We start from the raw sequence: 19,506 nt of genomic DNA, 5'->3' as shown, positions 1-19,506 counted from the left end.
AAAACACGAGCATCTACTCTGGATCCGATGCAGAATACAGAAAGCATAAAAAAACACAATGAAGAGCAAAATAAAAACAATACTGTAAATATTAAAGCAATCCTGTAAAATGCAATGTTTGAGCGTGGTCGTATATACATAAGATTAGTTTGTATACATCGTTGAAAGTTCAAAGTAAATGTATTGTCAAGTAGTATATGTCAACATTGGGGTGGTGGGGTGGAGATGCATTTCTGCTAAAGGAGGTGTAAAGTGTTCTTTCCCTCCATTAGCCTGCAGGTCACCCTCAGACAAGGTGTAGAACCTCTTCAGCCCCCAATCAGGGTCACATGAAACCATGGGAGCAGATGGTGGATGGTCGTATGAGCAGCTGGTGCATATTGCCAGTCCTGGTTATGCGACCGCTGACGCCTTGGAGAGGTGTTGGCTTTTCCGTAGCTCTGTGTTTGTATGGGGTGGGCTTGCTAGCCCCGTGCCCAGCGCTCCGCCTCTCGCTGCCCGGCTTGGCACCATCCGTGGTGGAGATGAGGAGAGGTTGGACAAGTGGATTAATTACTCTGCTGAGAGGCCCGTCCGACTGAATGTATAGAGTCAGTCATTTCCTCAGGACAGAAATGTCAAATACTGGAGGCACCTCTTTGAGGGAATAAGAAGAAAGTTTAGAAGGGGATTTAAATGTCTAAGCTTTTCACACCGAGGGTAGTAGGTGGCTGGAATGCAGAGCCAGCAGTGGCGAAAGCAGATAGGACACCAGGGTTAAGAGGAATTTAGACACAGGAACAGGTGGGGAATGGAGGGAACTAGACCACGTGCTGGCAGGCAGATAGATCGTTACAGCACAGTACAGGCCCCTCGGCCCACAATGTCGTGCTGACTGTTTAACCTACTCCAGGATCAATCTAATCCTTCCCTCCTACACAGCCCTCCATCCACGTGTCCTATCTAAGAATTTCTTAAACAGTAGTAAGTATTGGTAGCTCGGATTAAGGCATTTGATCCAAGCAATGTGATGTACAGGATCACCTGTGGAGACTGCATCTAGAGCTACATAGGCCAGGCAGGTCATAAACTCTCAGACTGTTTACGGGAGCACAAACTGGCAGTACAGAGACATGATCCACTGTCACTGAACTGGGTACATGAAGACCGGGAAGGACACTGGGACACTGTGGAGATTCTGGCACAGGCAAACACGAGGCAGGCACAGGACTTCTTAGAAGTGTGGTTCTCTTCTGATAACTCTGTAAGCAAGCATATTGATATAGACGCCATCTATGGACCCCTAAGAGCCAAAGAAACGCAAGCCAGTAGAATTCGAAGGTCAACTGAAGGGGTAGCCAATCAGGAGCGAGGCAAGCAAACAGGGATCTACATAAACACAAGCACTCCCAGAGAGAAACACCACCAACTGCGCACTGAAGATGTCACCTCAACTGGTGATGAGATGTCTGCAAGCCAATTGCCAATCTCAGTGAACACCACAACATCAGTTTCTTAATTGTCCCTAATGTGTCTGTCTCTACCACCACACCCCAACCCTGGCAGTGTGTTCCATGCACCAACCACTCTCTGTTTAAAAAAAAATTACGTCTGACATCGCTCCTATACTTTCCTCCAATCACCTTAAAATTATGCCCTCTCATATTAGCCATTGCCACCCAAGAAAAGGTCTCCGGCTACCCACTCAATTTATGTCTCTTATCATCTTGTACTCTTCTACCTTGTGCAGCTTAAATTGATATCAGGGTTAGGACAAACATGGTGGACCGAAGGGCCTGTTCCTGTGCTGTACTCCACTGTCGTTATCTCTTGGGTGTTGTCGCTACTTTGCAAATGGATGCCAGAAGTGTCGCTCCACGAGCCTGTTACAACAGTACAGGAAACCACAGACAGAGAGGTCCGGGCAGAGCAGGAAGGGACGATCTTGCACAGGAGGGGAGTTGGGTACAACCGTTCCAAAGAGGCTGGGGTACACGCAAGGCTGCAACTTTGTCCCACCAGCAAATAGCACAGGCCAGCTCAGGGAATAAGGCTGAACCTGATGGTGTCCATCATTAAGGACTCCCAGCACCCAGGGCATGCCCTCTTCTCGCTGTTACCATCAGGAAGGAGGAGAGGAGCCTGAAGGCACACACTCAGTGATCCAGGAACAGCTTCTTCCCCTCTGCCAAATGATTTCTAAATGGACTTTGAACCCACCTCACTACTTTCTAATTTGTTTTTTTTTGCACTACTTATTTTAACTATTTAATAGACATATACTTAATGTAACTCAGTTTTTTCTCTATGTTTATTTATCATGTATTTCATTGTACTGCTGCTGCTAAGTTAACAAATTTCACAACATATGCCAGGGATATTAAACCGATTTTGATTCTGAGGCAATGGGCAGGCAAGGAAAGTAGCAGTAACTGAGCCACGGGTCAGTAGTTGATCTCAGTCTGTGCAGGAACCGGTCTAAGGACAGTTTGTTAATGCCACGGCAGGTGGACTTCCCGACGTTAATCCCTCAGGCCGCTTCACAATGGATGGTCACCGTTGCCCTGCTGTTGGGGGGTCTCAAGTGCCAACACAAAATGGCCGCCACTTTGCTGAAAGGTCATGCTGCGTTCAAGTCTCAATTTATCTCAGAACATTGTGCCATATGTACAGATGTTCCAAGAAACTGTGAATCAAAGTTTCAGTGCAGAAAATCACTGGTTAGACCACACCTAGAATATTGTGTTCAGTCCTGGTCACCTTATTATAGGAAGGATGTGGAAGCTTTAGAGAGGGTGTAGGGGGGATTCACTAAGATGCTGCCTGGACTACAGAGCATGTCGCATGAGGATAGGTTGAGTGAGCTGGGGCTTTGCTCTTTGGAGAGTCGGAGGATGAGAGGAAACTTGATAGAGGTGTACACAATGATTAAAGGCCAAGTCAGAGACCAGGATAGAAATAGATAATACGATGGGGAATAATCTTAAGCTGATTGAAGGAAAGTATAGTGGGAATGTTAGAGGTAGATTTTTTTACATAGAGGATTGTGGGTGCGTGGAACACACTACCGGGGTGGTGGTAGTGGTAGATACATTAGGGGTATTTATTAGGCTCGTGGGTGCTAGAAGAATCGAGGGCTGTGGAGTAGGGAAGGGTTAGATTGAATTTGGTTCAAAGGTTGTCTCAACATAGTGGGCCAAGGGACCTGCAGTTTGCTGTCCCGCTGTATGTTCTGCGATGCAAGATTCATTCCAAACGCAGGCTTTCATCACCAAACACCGACAGCCCCTCTTCCCCACAGATGCTGCTCGATCTGCTGACTTCCTCCAGCAGATAAAAGAGAAGTGATTTTTAAAATATTAGCTCTACTTGTCAAATGTACATCAAGGCATGCAGCGAAAGATGCATCGTTTTGCATCAACAACCAACACAGTCCGAGGATGTACGGGGAGGGGGCACCATGCTGTCAGTGTCAATGCAGCATCCGTGCAGCCTAACCCTAACCCTACGTCTTTTGAATGTTGGCGGAGACCAGAGCACTCGGATGAAACCCATGTATCCATGGGGAGATCATACAAACTCTTTACTCACTGGAATTGAGAAGAATGAGGGGTGACCTCATTGAAACCTATCGAATTGTGAAGAGCCTCAGTAGAGTGGATGTGGAGGAGTCTAAGACCAGAGAGCACAGCCTCAGAATAAAGGGGCGTCCTTTTAGAATGGAGATGAGGAGGAATTTCTTGAGCTAAACAGTGGTGAATCTGTAGAATTCGTTGTGGAAATCTGTGGAGGCCATGTCATTGGGTATATTTAAGGCAGAGGTTGATAGATTTTTGATGAGTCAGGGTGTGAAAGGATATGGGAAGAAGGCAGGAATTTGGGGCGGAGGGGGGAAATAGATCAGCCATCATGAAATGGCAAAGTAGATTTGATGGGCCAAATGGCCTAATTCTGTGCCTATATCTTGTGTTTTTACGGAGTACAGACACCATCTGAAGGGTAATCCCTTGAACTGTAAAGCGAATTCATTCCATGTCGCGTGAAGATCGCGGGAAATATTTTCGTGTTGAGCTGCCAGTCACCCACGTTCTCGTTGCTGCTTGTACTGGGGCACTTGTTTTTGATGCCTTTGTTTACCAGGATAGGCTGCACAGCTGAGGGTTCTGTGCCTCCTTGGGGAGCAGAGGGCCAGGTGTGATTCACTGAGCCTGAAATAGGCCCTGCCAACGTCAGGTTGGAGCTGTGTTGCCGCGGCAACCGTGAGCCCCAGAGACCTTCCCACATCCCGCAGAAGGTAAGCGGGATCCCTGTGTGATGGGCAAGACCATCGGCAGTAGGCCATGGAGACGTAGGAGGCCTCAGGGCGAGGGGAAATCTCTCTGCACCACTGACGCTGAAGGCAAAGGCATTACTGAGCGTACTTTTCATTCACAAACCTTCCGACAAGAGGAACGGATTGAGCCAGATGCTTTCTTCCCAGGGAGGAAATGGCTACCATCAGGGGCATAATTTTAAGGTGATTAGAGGAGAGTATAGGAGGGGGAAATGCCATAGGTAAATTCTTACACAGAGAGTGGTAGGTGTGTGGATCACCCTGTCTAGAGTGGTGGCAGAGGCAGGGACTTTAGGAACGATTAAGGAACTCTGAGGTACACTCATGAATGGCAGAAAAATGGAGGGCTATGCAGGAAGAAGGATTAGATTGATCTACTTCTTCAGCCTATCACTCTGACTGGAGCATAGGCCACCAACGGCAGCTCGCCAGGGTCGTCTGTCCCGGGCCAGTCTTTCAAGTCCAGGTGAAGCCCATCTAGGTGAAGGTCCTCCGTCTCCCAAGGATGAGGTCTTTGGCGTTTCCGTACCTCTGGACTTCTGCGGGTGGGGTCACCAGCCCCCATGCCCAACCCGCCTCCTTCCGCAGCCAGGCTTGGGACCGTCCATGGCGGAGTTTAGATTGACCTTAGAGTTGGTTGAACAGTCAGCAAAATATTGTGGACCCAATGTTTCTATGAGTACAGCCACAGGGGAATTTTAAATGAGTTTCATACACCTTGGAAAGAGGCCCTTCCGCCACTGAGTCCTGACTAATTCTCAAACACCTACTCACAATAATCCTGCACTAATCCCTTTTGTTCAGATATGGCCCAAGTGGAGGGAGAGGAAGAGAGAGAGACACACTGACACTGGAGTGGGCCAACAGTTCACTGGCCTTAATGAGAACTTTGCAGAATTTAAAGGAAAATGAAAACAATAAACGCTAGGCCAACGGGGCTATTTGTTAATGTTCAAACAACAGACGATTTTTTTTGGTTTTAACAAATTTACTTTCTCCGTTCACATTTAGTACACAAGGCTGCTATTTTCTTACCCAACATCCCTTCAACTCCCCTCATGCATGTCCCCATAACAGGGAAAGCAAACATTCCCAACTAAATGCTTACATAGCCCATATGAACAGAACTCAACACGTTAACTAAAACTCTCAAAACACCAACACTGTGGCCGGAAGCCACAACTAAATACTGAACGGATACCACTCCTTGACAGCACCAGTTAAAATGGTAGTCTTCTTTCAACGATGAGGAGCGTAAACGTTGCTGTGCTGTTGGTCAAGTCTCGACGAGACTAGAACGAAAAGAAGGGAGTTAAATACCGGCATAACGAGACAGTATTTAGCTGGAATGTGCATGCTCACGAACGCAATTGCAGAACCTGCTCCTTAGTCCACGTGTGCGGGTGCGTAGACGCCACAGCAGAGTCTGTGGTTGTGACGCCTTTTCTTTCTCCCCACATTCAGAATCAGATTTATTGTCATTTGTCAGTGAGACAGGCATGGGACAAAGTCCATTGACATCATTGGCAGCCCTGAGCAGGTCAGGGACAATGGACCCAGTCCAACAGCGGCCTACCCAAATTTCTCTCATCTCCTCCTCAGCTAACCAGTCCAAAGACAACAGTGAAAAGGTCGGACTCTACTATGTGGGAAGTTTGCGGGTGATCAATCAAGAATTCATCAGCGAGTATGGACAGAACGAGAGTCCAGAGTTTGAAAGCAAAGCTGCGGATGTCAATGAGCAGGTGAGCATTAACTAGCCCCCTTTGTCGGACAAATCACCTTCTCTGCCTTACAGGGCGCTGTGCAGTTGTTGGCACAGAGTATAATGAAAATACTGTAAAGTTTGTTCCGTGTTCTTTCCTGGTTCAGCAAGGGACACTTGCATATGTATTTGTAAACAAAGGAGTCACAGTACACATGTTAAACCACAAGAAATCTCCTTATTGGAGCATGCAGTACAACAATGAAAACAAATGGATTATGAAGCAGCAGCTCAGGATAAGCTGATCTGCAGAATGGTGAAGGGAACATTTCATACATCTCTCTACCTCTCTACATCTCTCTGTCACTCACTCTACCTCTCTGTCACTTGCTCTATAACTCTCTTTACCACACTCTATCTCACACCCCCTCTCTCCCTCACCCCCCTCTCTCCCTCACCCCCCTCTCTCCCTCGCCCCCTCTCTCCCTCACACCCCCTCTCTCCCTCACCCCTCTCTCCCTCGCCCCCTCTCTCCCTCACACCCCCCTCTCTCCCTCACCCCTCTCTCCCTCGCCCCCTCTCTCCCTCACACCCCCCTCTCTCCCTCACCCCTCTCTCCCTCGCCCCCTCTCTCCCTCACACCCCCCTCTCTCCCTCACCCCTCTCTCCCTCGCCCCCTCTCTCCCTCACACCCCCCTCTCTCCCTCACCCCTCTCTCCCTCACCCCCTCTCTCCCTCACCCCCTCTCTCCCTCACCCCCTCTCTCCCTCACACCCCCCTCTCTCCCTCACCCCCCTCTTTCCCTCACCCCGCTCTCTCCCTCACCCCTCTCTCCCTCACCCCCTCTCTCCCTCACCCCCTCTCTCCCTCACACCCCCCTCTCTCCCTCACCCCCTCTCTCCCTCACACCCCCCTCTCTCCCTCACCCCCCTCTCTCCCTCACCCCTCTCTCCCTCACCCCCCTCTCTCCCTCACACCCCTCTCTCCCTCACACCCCCCTCTCTCCCACACAACCCCTTCTCTCCCTCACACCCCCCTCTCTCCCTCACACCCCCCTCTCTCCCTCACCCCCCTCTTTCCCTCACCCCGCTCTCTCCCTCACCCCCTCTCTCCCTCCCCCTCTCTCCCTCACCCCCTCTCTCCCTCACCCCCCTCTCTCCCTCACCCCTCTCTCCCTCACCCCCTCTCTCCCTCACCCCCCTCTCTCCCACACACCCCTTTCTCCCTCACCCCTTCTCTCCCTCACACCCCCCTCTCTCCCTCACACCCCCCTCTCTCCCACACACCCCCTTCTCTCCCTCACACCCCTCTCCCCTCTCACCCCCTTCCTCCCTCTAGCCCCCCTCCTCACCCCCCTCACCCCTTCTTCCTCCTCTCCCCCTCCCTCACCCCCTCTCACCACCTCCCCCTCACCATCTCCCCCTCACCACCTCCACCTCTCACCACCTCCTCCCTCTCACCCCCCCTATCCCCCCTTCCTTCCCTCTCTCTCTTCCCCTCCCCCCCAACGTACTCTCACCATCTCGACATACTTATCCCTATCTTCTCCACCTCCTAGTGCTACCACTAGTCCTGAGAGAGGATTCTCCCCTTTTTCTATCCCCCTCCTTCCCTCCCTCATGCAAAGGAATTGCCCGTTGTTCTACCCTTCAAGCCCCTTTACACTCGTACTTTCCCATGCATTTGGTACCTGCACCTGCAGCATGGTCTCACCTTCCTCAGGTGTGGTGTCCACTATCATGGCTGTAGTCTTGTACTGCTTTTACTTTCTCAAAACAGTCCCACTCTAAGCTAACACCATTCTGTCTTGCAGACTGCCATTTTAGCTTAGTATTACTTAGCCTAATAGGTTAGATTTACCACAGTACATAATTATCTATTTAAATGTTTATTTTGCTTTTATATCATCTCAATGTGTACTTAAGAATGTATAAATAATTGTAGTTTTATACATATAAAAAAATGGAAAAGGTTATATGTGTGAAAAAAGTACATGATAATTGTGAACTCCTTATCCAAATAAAAATAAAATTTAAAAAAAAAGTATTACCAAGGAGGAATCACATTTCGCTCTTCCCTTGCGCAGGGAAAGAGGCGGTTAGGACATTCCTCACTAAGTAATCATTAAGCCCATTGGGGATGTGTGACTGTGCACTCGTATGTGTAGCATTACATGGATGTACCCCTTAGTAATAATGATCAGGGAGGCACAGAGAGAATCTGTATTACCTTCATGAAAGGAGAGCAGCTGGCCTTCCAGGCACTACAGCGAAATCCAGCCATCACGATTTTACCAGCGGACAAAGCAAATGCAACGCTCTTGATGTCCTCGGAGGAATTCCACAGGAAAGTCCAACAGGTTCTGGATGATCCCACCTATGAAGTTCTACAGCAGGATCTCACAGATTTGATTCTGACGTTGACCTCCGCTTTACTGGAGAAATCTGGACTGCCAGCAGACATATGCAAGGCTGGACAGCCTCAGGCACCAGTACCACCAAGACTTTACGGATTCCCTAAGACACACAAGGAGGGACTCCCCCCCCCCGAGTCCCCTTGTCAGTGGAATAGATTCTCCAACTTACTACCTTGCTAAGCATTTAACGACTTTGTTAGGGACTCTGAGCATCACATCACGAATTCAACTGTCTTCATTAAAACAATTCACCAACATCCAGCTGAACCCAGAGGACATAGTGGTCAGTTTCAACGTGGTGTCCCTGTTCATGAGAGTTCCCATTAAGGACAGCTTGGCCCTCCTGCGGTCAAGGTTTCGTAAGGCCACCACTGACCTTTTTGAATACATCCTTACATCGATGAACTTCCTCAGTAAGGGGAACTACTATGAACAAGAGGCCATGGGAACGCCCTTGTCACCCATTATTGATAATTTCTCCACGGAGGACTTTGTGGAGAGGGCTCTGAGTTCATCGCCCTTACACCCCAAATCCTGCTTCAGATGCATCCCACCCTGCAAAAACTCATTTCAGGGAGGTAGCACCATCAATTCGCGGGAGACTCCCGGAACTTCCGGGAGAGTTGGGATGTCTGCAATAGAGTAGCTCCTGAGCAGCTAGCCAGCTAGTTTAAATAACGTTAGCTATGCTAACGAATGAATGACTGTTAAACTCACCTCAACATGTCTTTTACAGTCTTAACCCACCATGGGCAATAGAAAAGTCACTGTTGCAAACAGTGCAGCGAGCAACACTGTCATTATTTTTGACCCCTATTAGGCAGGGGTACATTTTAGTGTAGTCTGGGGTGACGTACGTTTTATATTTTCTTTTTTTGGAACACTCCGCTGTGGCACTCTCTTGCTCTCTCTCTCGCTCGCTCTCAAAAAAATTGATTTCCAGGATATGGTATATAATTTGTGAGCATCAGGGAGCCGCTATCAATATGTGGGAGACTCCCATAACTTCCGGGAGAGGTGGGATGTCTGTCGAAGACACCTTCGCAGTGTGGCCTCATGGACTCCAGGCACTTCAACGGTTCACGACCATCTGAACAGTATACATCCAAGCATTCGATTTACGATGCTGATGGAGAAGAATGGTTGCCTCCCATTCCTGGACATTCTAATACAACAGAAACTGGATAGTAGCCTCGGACATGGTGTCAGTCAGAAACACACTCACACGGACTTGTACCTCAACAATATCAGTCACCATCATGTCTCCCAATGCAGAGCAGCTCTTTCGACTTTGCTTATCCATGCAAAAACTTTTTCAGACCAGGAGAATCTTCCTGGGGAAATAAGACTGTTACGCACAAAAAGGCTGATGGAAAAAACAGGAAACTTAACAATGAGGGGAGCCCTACTGCCTGTCTTCCCTATATTTCCATGGTTTCTGAAGAAATACCAGATTAATACCATCCACAAATCCGTAAGGAAGCTCAAATCACAGCTTATGCAGGTCAAAGATGACCTGGGACTCAGGATGGCTGGCATTTACAAGATTCCCTGTGAATTCAGAGCAGTGTATATCGGTCAGATGGGACACACTGTGGAAACCCGCATCAAGGACCACAGGAGGTGTATCTTTTTGGGTTACCTAGAGAAATCTGCGGTAGCAGAACATTGTATTCACAATGGCCATAGGGTTGACCTCGATGGCACAAAATTACTGTGCAGCACCAATGGGTGCTGGGACTGCCTGGTGAAGGAAGTCATTGAAGTAAAACCAGAGGAAAAGAATTTTAACAAAGACAAAGGTCCAAGTCTAAGTAAGAACTGGAATTTGAATGTAAACAAGGTGCAAGAGCAAGAACATGATTGGATGAGGACTAACCAATCAGGAGGGAAGGACTGCAGGCTATAAATACCACCAGACTGGACATGCCTGATAAAGATGGCAGAGTTGGTCATCAAAACGTCAGTTATGATCGATAACTGTAACCAGCTGGAAACCTGAGAAGAGTTTATTCGTCAAATACCTCCACTATCTCAACTGAAAAGCACATGGGTTCACAAACTAACTGTGTGCACCCCGCATCCTACCCAGGACTCCAACTCTGTTAGTATCCAACTAACTAACTATCTAACTCTGTTAGTCTCCAATTCCCTTAGTATCTATGATCAGAGAGGCCCTGAGGGAATCAGAGAGGCCCTTTATTGTCTCAACTAAAAGACTTGTGGGTTCACAATGTAAGTAACTGTGTGCACACCCACCAGGACTCATTGACCTCCTACGAACAGTCAATGAAGAGAAAAGATGTTACCTGAAACGGAGTCTACGCTGGTCAGGCATTCTTCGTGGTCCCAATCAAACCTCCAAGTGTCCATGGGGTCCTCCACATCCGCAATGTTTGGACTTTGGAGAGTTGTCACTCCCTCGCATTTGAAGTTCCTTATTTAAAAAAAAACACTTTGCATCATTCAAATATTACATTTCCCTCTCATTAGCCTGAGGTCACTTGATCGACCTGGGTCACCTTCTTACTGGCTCTGGTCCGGGGCTACAACCAGCCTTGTTCTATGGCCTATGCCCTATGCCCCCAGCCTCCCCTCGTACTTTTGTTCTTTTCAACTCTGATTGGTTCAAACCAGGTGACCGGGACACTGAGTCTATGAGATTACAGATCGCCCCTCTTGCAAGCTTGCACCTTACATAATAATTCTTGTCTGAGAATGGTCTCGGGTTTAGCAGGTCATTAGCTGAAACTCCTTGTGTCTACATTCCTGTAGAAGAGTCTCGGCCTGAAATGTCGACTGTTTATTCGTATCCGTGAATGCTGCCTGACCCGCTGAGTTCCTCCAGCATTTCGTGTGGGTTGCTCAATTGATCTGATTAACTTATCCCAGAGCAAGAATCAGTGCATCAAACAGTTCACAAAATGGCGGCTGCAAGGACAGTCTCACAAAATGGCCGCCTCCATTCCTAATCACTCATTGTCGTTCTTTCTAGTCAACAGTAGCGTGAGTGTACATGGCGTGTCCTTGCAAAAGTAGCTGAACTTAAATTCTTGCCCCCTGCCTTTGGAGACATTATAAAGGTACCAACATGGCTAGTGAATTTGAGTATCTACGACAACAAACAATTTACTTATTTAGTGATACAACACAGCATTATGGCATTTCGATCTGCAGCACCCATCAACCCCTGATTTAACCTTGGCCTAATCACAGGACAATTTACAACAACCTCCTAATCGGTAAATCTTTAGACTTAGGACAAAACCGAGGACCCAGAGAAAACCCATGCACATCACAGGGAGGAAGGACAGACTCCTCACAGATAACATTGGGATGAACTCAAGATTCTGACACTCCAAGCTGTATTAGTGCCGCGGTAGTGTAGCAGTTACCGCGATGGGGCGTTTCAGAGTTCAATTCCAGTGCTGTTCTCTAAGGTGTTCCTGTAGGTCCTCCCCATGGACTGTGTGGATTTTTGCCAGTTCCTCCAGGTTCCTCCAACAGGCCAAAGACTACTGGGTAGGTGCATTGTCCCGTGAGTAGGTTAGGGTTAATCAGGTTTGGCGGGGGTTGCTGGGGCAGTACGGCCGGAAGGGCTGACTGCACGCTGTGTCGCTAAATCAGTAAAACAGCGTCACACTAACCGCCACACCACCATGGCGTACATCTACCAGGGCAGCATCCACAGGGCAAAGGGAACTGTCGACATTTTGGTTCGAAACCCCGCCTCAGCACTCAGACAACCCAACCCAGTCCTGAGGCCAGTTTTGACCTGAAGTGTCAATAATTCCAGACACCACTTGACCCACTGAGTTCCTCCAGCAGATCATTTGTTGCTTGAGATTCTTGCATCTGCCGCCACTTGTCTCTACTGCCTACCTGCAAAGTACTTTGAGACATTCATGTCATTTTTTTTAAGACCATGAGACATAGGAACACAATTAGACCATTCATAGCTGATCCATTTTCCCTCTTAACCCCATTCTCCTGCCTTCTCCCTGACTAATCAAGAATCTATCAACCACTGTTTTAAATGTACTCAATGACTTGGCCTCCACAGCTGTCTGTGGCAATGAATTCCACAGATTCACCACCCGCTGGCGAAAGAAATTCCTCCTTATCTCTGGGAGATCCTCCCTCTTGATAAAAATAACATCTGCATAACCATAAGAGACAGGAGCAGAATTCGGCCATTTGTCAGCCATTGAGTCTGCCCTGCCATTTCATCATGGCTGGTTTAGTATCCCACTCCACCCCATTCGCCTGCCTTCTCCCTGTAACATTTGACAACCTGACCAATTGAGAACCTATCAACCTCCACTTCAAATAAACCCAATGACTCGGCCTCATTTGTGACCATGAATTCCACAGATTCACCACCCTCTGACTAAAGAAATTCCTCATCGCCTCCGTTCTAAAGGGACGTCCCTCAATCCTGAGGCTGTGCTCTCCCACTGTAGGAAATGTCCTCTCCACATCTGCTCTATCTAAGTCTTTCAATACTCTATAGATTTCAATGAGGTCACCCCTCGTTCTTCTAAATTCCAGCAGGTACATGCCCAGTGCTACCAAATGCTCCTCATACCATAGCCCTTTCATTCCCAGAATCATCCTCATGAACTTCCTCTGGACCCTTTACAACAGAATGACATTCTTCCCATTAAGTCCATTCCAGCACTCTGAGCAATCACACCAACCCCTTTGCCCACATTTCCTTTTAGCCTACACACTGTGGCAACTCTATCACGTACCTCCTGCACATAACAAAGTGACCTCTGAGCGTATGTTCATGTCTTTCTGCTGCTGTAGCCCATCCAGTTCAAGGTTTGACGTGTTGTGCATTCCAAGACGCTCTAGCACACCACTGTTGTAACGTGTGGTTTTTTTTTGAGTTATTGTTGCCTTCCTGTCAGCTTGACCATTTTCCTCTGACCTCTCTCATGAACGAGGCATCTCTGCCCTCAGAACTGCGGCTCGCTGGATGTTTTTTGTTTCTCACACCATTCTCTGCAGACTCCAGTGACTGTTGTGCATGAAATTCCCAGGAGATCAGTAGTTTCTGAGATACTCAAATCTTCTTCCCTCCTCTCCCCTCCTCTCCCCCCCTCCCCTCCTCTCCCCTCCTTTCCCCTCCTCTCCCCTCCTCTCCCCCCCGTCCCCTCCTCTCCCCCCCTCCCCCCCCGGAGAGAACCTGTCTGAGATACCAAAGTGCTGGTTTATGGGCTGTCATTTTGATGCTCTGGATCAAAATCTCCCTGGGGGCCTGTGCTGTTACTTGCTTGGTAAGGACGTGGCAGTTCAGTGCTTCTACTGGCACGGGTGGTTGGGGGAGGGGGTTAATGATGCTTTTGCTGTCACGGGTGGGGGGGGGTAATGATGTTTTTGCTGTTGCTCCTGTGATTCCAACAACATCCCAACCACTGATGTCAGGCTAACAGGTCTATAGTTTCCTTTCTGCTGCCTCCCACCGTCCTTAAATAGCGGAGTAACACTTGCAATTTTCCAGTCACCCGGTACAATGCTATCGGTTCTTGAAAGATCATCGTTAATGCCGCTGCAATCTCTCCAGCTACTTCCTTCAGAATCCTTCAACGTTCTATCCTTTATTCTCCAGGGTTTCTTGTTTCATGGACGTCTGTGAAGAGTACGAATGTCAGGTTGTTTACTGTATACATTCTCCAATATTAAATCAGCCTAAATGTATTCTCTCCAACTCAATGAATAGAACATGGAATGTAAAACATAGAACATACAGTAGAACAGGAACAGCCCCTTCGGTCAACAACCTCGCGCTAAACTAATTAGCTAAAGACACCTAATTCCTTGTACTTGTATGTAATCCTTCTAACCCTCCAGCATGGCATGCCCACAACTTAGTAACCCAAGCCCATACGTCTGGACTATGGGAGGAAACTGGAGCACCCAGAGGAAACACACACGGTCACTGGGAGTACAATCAAACAGGGTAGGTCTTCCACAGTGAACAGTAGGGCACTGAGGTGTGTGCCAGAACAAAGGGACCATGGAATACACATTCATAATTCACGTGACATCACAGGTAGATCGGTCGTAAAGAAAGCTTTTTAGCTCGTTGCCTTCATAAATCAAAGTATTGAGTACAGGAGATGGGATGTTATGTTGAAGTTGTGTAGGACATTGATGAGGTCTAACTTGAAGTATTGTGTGCAGTTTTGGTCACCTACCTACAGGAAAGATGTTAATAAGGTTGAAAGAGTACAGAGAAAATTTACAAGGCTGTTGCCAGGTCTACAGGACCTGAGCTTGCAATTCATCCTCTTGTAGGAAAATAAAACAAAATGCAACAGAATTTTATGATTGAAGATTGAATAGATTAGGACTTCATCCCTTGGAACAGAGAAGTTTCAAAGGAAATTTGATAGAGATATACAAAATTATGTGAGATATAGATAGGGTAAATGCAAGCAGGCTTTTTCCACTGAGGTTGGATGGGACTAAAACGAGGTTAAGGGTGAAAGGTGAGAGGTTTAAGGGGAACATGAGGGGAAACCTCTTCACTCAGAGGGCTGTGAGAGTGTGAAATGAGCTGCGGGCACAGGTGATGCATCCAAGCTTGGTTTCAATGTTTAAGAGAAGTTCTGATAGGTATATGGATGGTAGGGGTACGGAGGGCGATGGACATAGTGCAGATCGATTGCAGTTTAAATGGTTCGGCATGGACTAAATGGGGCAAAGGGTTGGTTTCTGTGCTGTACTTTTCTATGACTCTGTGACCTTTTGGATAGCAGCACAAATTGAATTCCTCCATGAGGGAAAATATGCCCCTCCATTCCTTCTCCAACCCTTCAATATCTGCACCCCCCCCAATTATTCAGCCCCCTCGTATGGAAACACACAGTAATAAAAAAGGATGGTTAAATTAATGCAAATCTTTTTTTTCTTTAGATCAAGGAAGCATTGTTGTCTTCAGACATTGGATCGTACTACAATAAATCAGTAGTCTACACTTTTGGGTGAGAATGCTCTGTCTTTCTGTCTTTCCAGTGGGTGGGGGGAGAGTTCCTGCCTTGAACCAAAAGAGCACCCTTCCTCCCCCAACTCAACGGAGTGGCTCAGTAGCTCAAAGTTCAAAGTAAATTTATTATCAAAGTCTGTATATGTCACCATCTACTAAGGTAAGATACATTTTCATGTGGGCATTCATGGTAAAGCAAAGAAATACAATTGAATCAGTGAAAAACTACACAAAGACTAACAAACACACGATCCAAAAGAAGACAAACTGTGCAAATATAAATATAATAAATTAGTAACTCATCAAACAGATAAATAATCACATTGAGAATCAAAATTGTAGACTTCTCGAAAGTAAGTCTGTAGGTTGTGGAATCAGTTCAGAGTTGGGGTGAGTGAAGTTATCCACACTGGTTCAGGAGCCTGATGGCTGAGGGGTAATAACTGTTCCTGAGCCTGGGGTGTGGGCCCTAAATCCAACCTTAACTTAAGTTTATTGTCATTTAACTATGTACTGTACATGTTCACTGTCAAACAAGACAATGTTTTTCCGGACAGGGGTGTAGAGCACAGCAGTACACATAACACACATATAACACACATTAATCTAGGAAAGTAAGGAAATAAATAAAGTGTATGAATTAGATATTGTAGGGTAATGACTGATTAACCAGTGAGACTTCAAGTACAATGCAGCAGGGAGTTCAGAAGACGAAATGGCCTGAGGGAAGAAGCTGTTTCCCATCCTGACCATTCTTGTCTTTATGCATCGGAGTCTCCTGCCTGAGGGTAGAAAGTCAAAGAGGATGCTGGATGGATGGTTGGGATCCTCGATAATACTAAGGGCCCTTGTGTATCCAGCGCTCCTGATAAACCTCCCAGATGGATGATAGGGAGACCCCTATGATGCTCTCAGCTGTTCTGTCAGTCCTTTGTAGGGGCTTCCAGTCCGTTGCTCGGCTGCCCCCATACCAGATGGAGAGGCAGCTTGTCAGGACACTCCTGTAAAATTAAGTCAAGCTGGGTAGAGTGGGGGAAGCCTCACTCACCTCAATCACCTCAGGAAGCGGAGGTGTTGCTGGGCCTTCTTATTCAAGGAGGTGCTCTTGGGGGACCAGGTGAGGTCATCTGTGATGTGAACTCCCAGGACCTCTCTCAGTCTGGTTGTCAGGGATATCCCACGGGAAAGGGGATAGGTCAGTCCCACAGCTTTCAGGCTGGGATTCTGCAGAGGAGTCACACAGTGGTGTTGGAGTATGTCAACGGGGGTATCTTCCTACAATCTTACAGGGACTGGGTGAGATTTCACTTCTACAGAGAGTGGTGGAGGCAGCCCAGTCCATCACAGTCAAAGCCCTCCCCACCACATCTACGTACATAGAACATAGAATAGTACATCACAGTACAGGCCCTTCGGCCCACAATGTTGTGACAACCCTCAAACCCTGCCTCCCATTAAGCCCCCACCTTAAATTCCTCCATATACCTGTCTAGTAGTCTCTTAAACTTCACTAGTGTATCTGCCTCCACCACTGACACAGGCAGTGCATTCCACGCACCAACCACTCTCTGAGTAAAAAACCTTCCTCTAATATCCCCCTTGAACTTCCCACCCCTTACCTTAAAGCCATGTCCTCTTGTATTGAGCAGTGATGCCCTGGGGAAGAGGCGCTGGTTATCCACTATTATCTTGTACACCTCTATCATATCTCCTCTCATCCTCCTTCTCTCCAAAGAGTAAAGCCCTAGCTTCCTTAATCTCTGATCATAATGCATACTCTCTACACCAGGCAGCATCCTGGTAAATCTCCTCTGTACCCTTTCCAATGCTTCCACATCCTTCTATAGTGAGGCGACCAGAACTGGACACAGTACTCCAAGTGTGGCCTAACCAGAGTTTTATAGAGCTGCATCACTGCATCGCGACTCTTAAACTCTATCCCTCAATACAAGAAAGCAGCATCCATTATCAAAGACTGCCCCCCCCGCCATCCAGACCATGCTGTCTTCTCACTAGGCGGTGGGGGGGGGGGGTGGTGGTGGTGGTACAAATGCCTTGCGTCCCACACCACCAGGCTCAGGGACAATTATTACCCGTCAACCATCAGGCTCCTGAACCAGCGTGGATAACTTCACTCACCCCAACAATGAACTGATTCCACAGCCTATGGACTCACTTTCGAGGGACTCCACCACTCCTGTTCTCAGTATTATTTAATTTTTATTTGCATAGATTTTTCTCACATTGGTTGTTTGCCAGTCTTTATTTAGGTATCGTTTTTTTAATAAATGTTATTGCATTTCTTTATTTCCCTGTAAATACCTGGAGGAAAATGAATCTGAAGATGGTATATGGTGATGCGTACATTTGACTTTGACTTGTGCTGCTTCTTTCCTTCTGTTCCTGCGCCCTCTAAGCTTGGCCTCCCTTACCTGCCTACCCCTCCCCCTGGATCTGCTCCTCCTTGCCTTTCTCCTGATTTTACAAGCCTCCATTGGGTCACCCCTCACCCACCCTCATCCTGGGGAAAAATGGTCCCAGCCTACTCAGCCTTTCCTTATTATTCAAACCCTCCGGTTTCAGTAACGTCCTTGTATATCTCTTCTGCGTCCTTAATGATGTCCTTCCAGATTTCGATGCGATTTGCTTTATTTGTCACATACGCATCAAAGCATACAGTGACATGCATCAAATATAAACACGGGAGATTCTGCAGACGCTGGAAATCCAGAGCAGCACACACACAAAATGCTGGAGGAACTCTGCAGGTCAGGCAGCATCTATAAAAATGAATAAACAGTCGACGTTTCGGGCTGAGACCCTTCTTCGGGACTGGAAAGGAAGGAGGAAGATGCCATAATTAAAAGGTGGTGGGGGGAGAGGGAAGGGTGGCTAGCTAGAAGATGATAGGTGAAGACAGGTGGGTGGGAAAGGTAAAGGACTGGAAGGAAAAGGAAACTGATAGGAGAGGAGAGTGGACCATAGGAGAAAGGGAAGAAGGAGTAGACCCAGGGGGAGGGGATAGGCAGGTGAGGAGAAGAGGTAAGAGGGAATAGAAAAAGAGGGAAGAAGGAGGGAAGGAGAAGTGGATTTCCAGGTTGAAGGCTACCAAGACGGAATATGAGATTCAAGAATCGGTTCCTATACACTTCTAATTACCCATGAAGAAGGCCTTAAAGCTCTCTACTTCTTCGTCAATAAAAGACCCAACCATTCCCCTCCACCACTTTCTTCCTCTATCTGTCAGACTGGTCCTCGCCCTCACCCTCAGCTCCTCTCTTCAGACCCGAGGGGTAGCCATAGGCACACGCATGGACCCCAGCTATGCTTTCCTTTTCCTCGGCTACGTAGAACAATCCATGTTCCAAGCTTTCCATAGAAATGCTCCCCGACTCTTCCTGCGCCACATTGACAGCTGCTTCTTGCACCCATGTTGAGCTTGTCAATTTCATCAATTTTGCCTCCACATCCAACACGTTATTCTCCACAATGTCCGCCATTTCCAAAGGGATCCTACCACCAAGCATATCTTTTTCTCCCCTACCCCCCAACCCCAGTTTCTGCAAGGATTGTTCCCTCCACAGTTCCCTTCTCCCTTCATCCTTCCCCACTAATCTCCCTCCAGGCACTTACCCTGCAGGCAGCCTAAGTGCCGCACCTGCCCATTCACCTCCTCCCTCACCTCCATTCAAGGCCACAAGTAGTCCTTCCAGGTAAGGCAACACTTCACCTGCTAATCTATTAGGCTCGTCTTTTGTGACTGGTGCTCCCAATGTGACCTCCTCTATGTTGATGAGACTCAGTGTAAATTGGGGGACCCCGTTGTTGAGCACCTCTGCTCCCTCCACCAAGAGCAGGAATTCCTGTTGGCCAACCATTTTAATTCCCAACTGTTCCTGGTCTGACATGTTAGTCTGTGGCCTCACGATAAGGCCACTCTCAGGGTGGAGGAGCAACACCTCATATTCTCTCTAGGTAGCTTCCAAGGTGATGGCATGAACATTGATTTCTCCTTCTGGTAATTTTTTTTACCCTCTTCTTCTATTCCCCGCTTGGACCTTTTACCTCTTCTCTCC

General features: G+C 47.7%; 1 protein-coding gene across 1 annotated transcript in view; it reads left to right on the top strand.

The window, feature by feature from the left end:
• The window catches only part of LOC134354130 (transmembrane protease serine 6), a 95,274-nt gene that overhangs the window by 16,915 nt on the left and 58,853 nt on the right, over nucleotides 1-19,506 (top strand). The window contains exons 3-4 of the mRNA XM_063062930.1: nucleotides 5,915-6,057; nucleotides 15,361-15,428. Of these exons, the coding sequence (XP_062919000.1) occupies nucleotides 5,915-6,057; nucleotides 15,361-15,428 (211 nt within the window). The remainder of the gene's footprint in view (nucleotides 1-5,914; nucleotides 6,058-15,360; nucleotides 15,429-19,506) is intronic.

This window comes from Mobula hypostoma, chromosome 11 (assembly GCF_963921235.1).
Source record: "Mobula hypostoma chromosome 11, sMobHyp1.1, whole genome shotgun sequence".
In the NCBI taxonomy this organism is placed as follows: domain Eukaryota; kingdom Metazoa; phylum Chordata; class Chondrichthyes; order Myliobatiformes; family Myliobatidae; genus Mobula; species Mobula hypostoma.
Note: the sequence above shows the minus strand (reverse complement) of the source record. Positions and strands in the feature narration are given on the sequence as shown.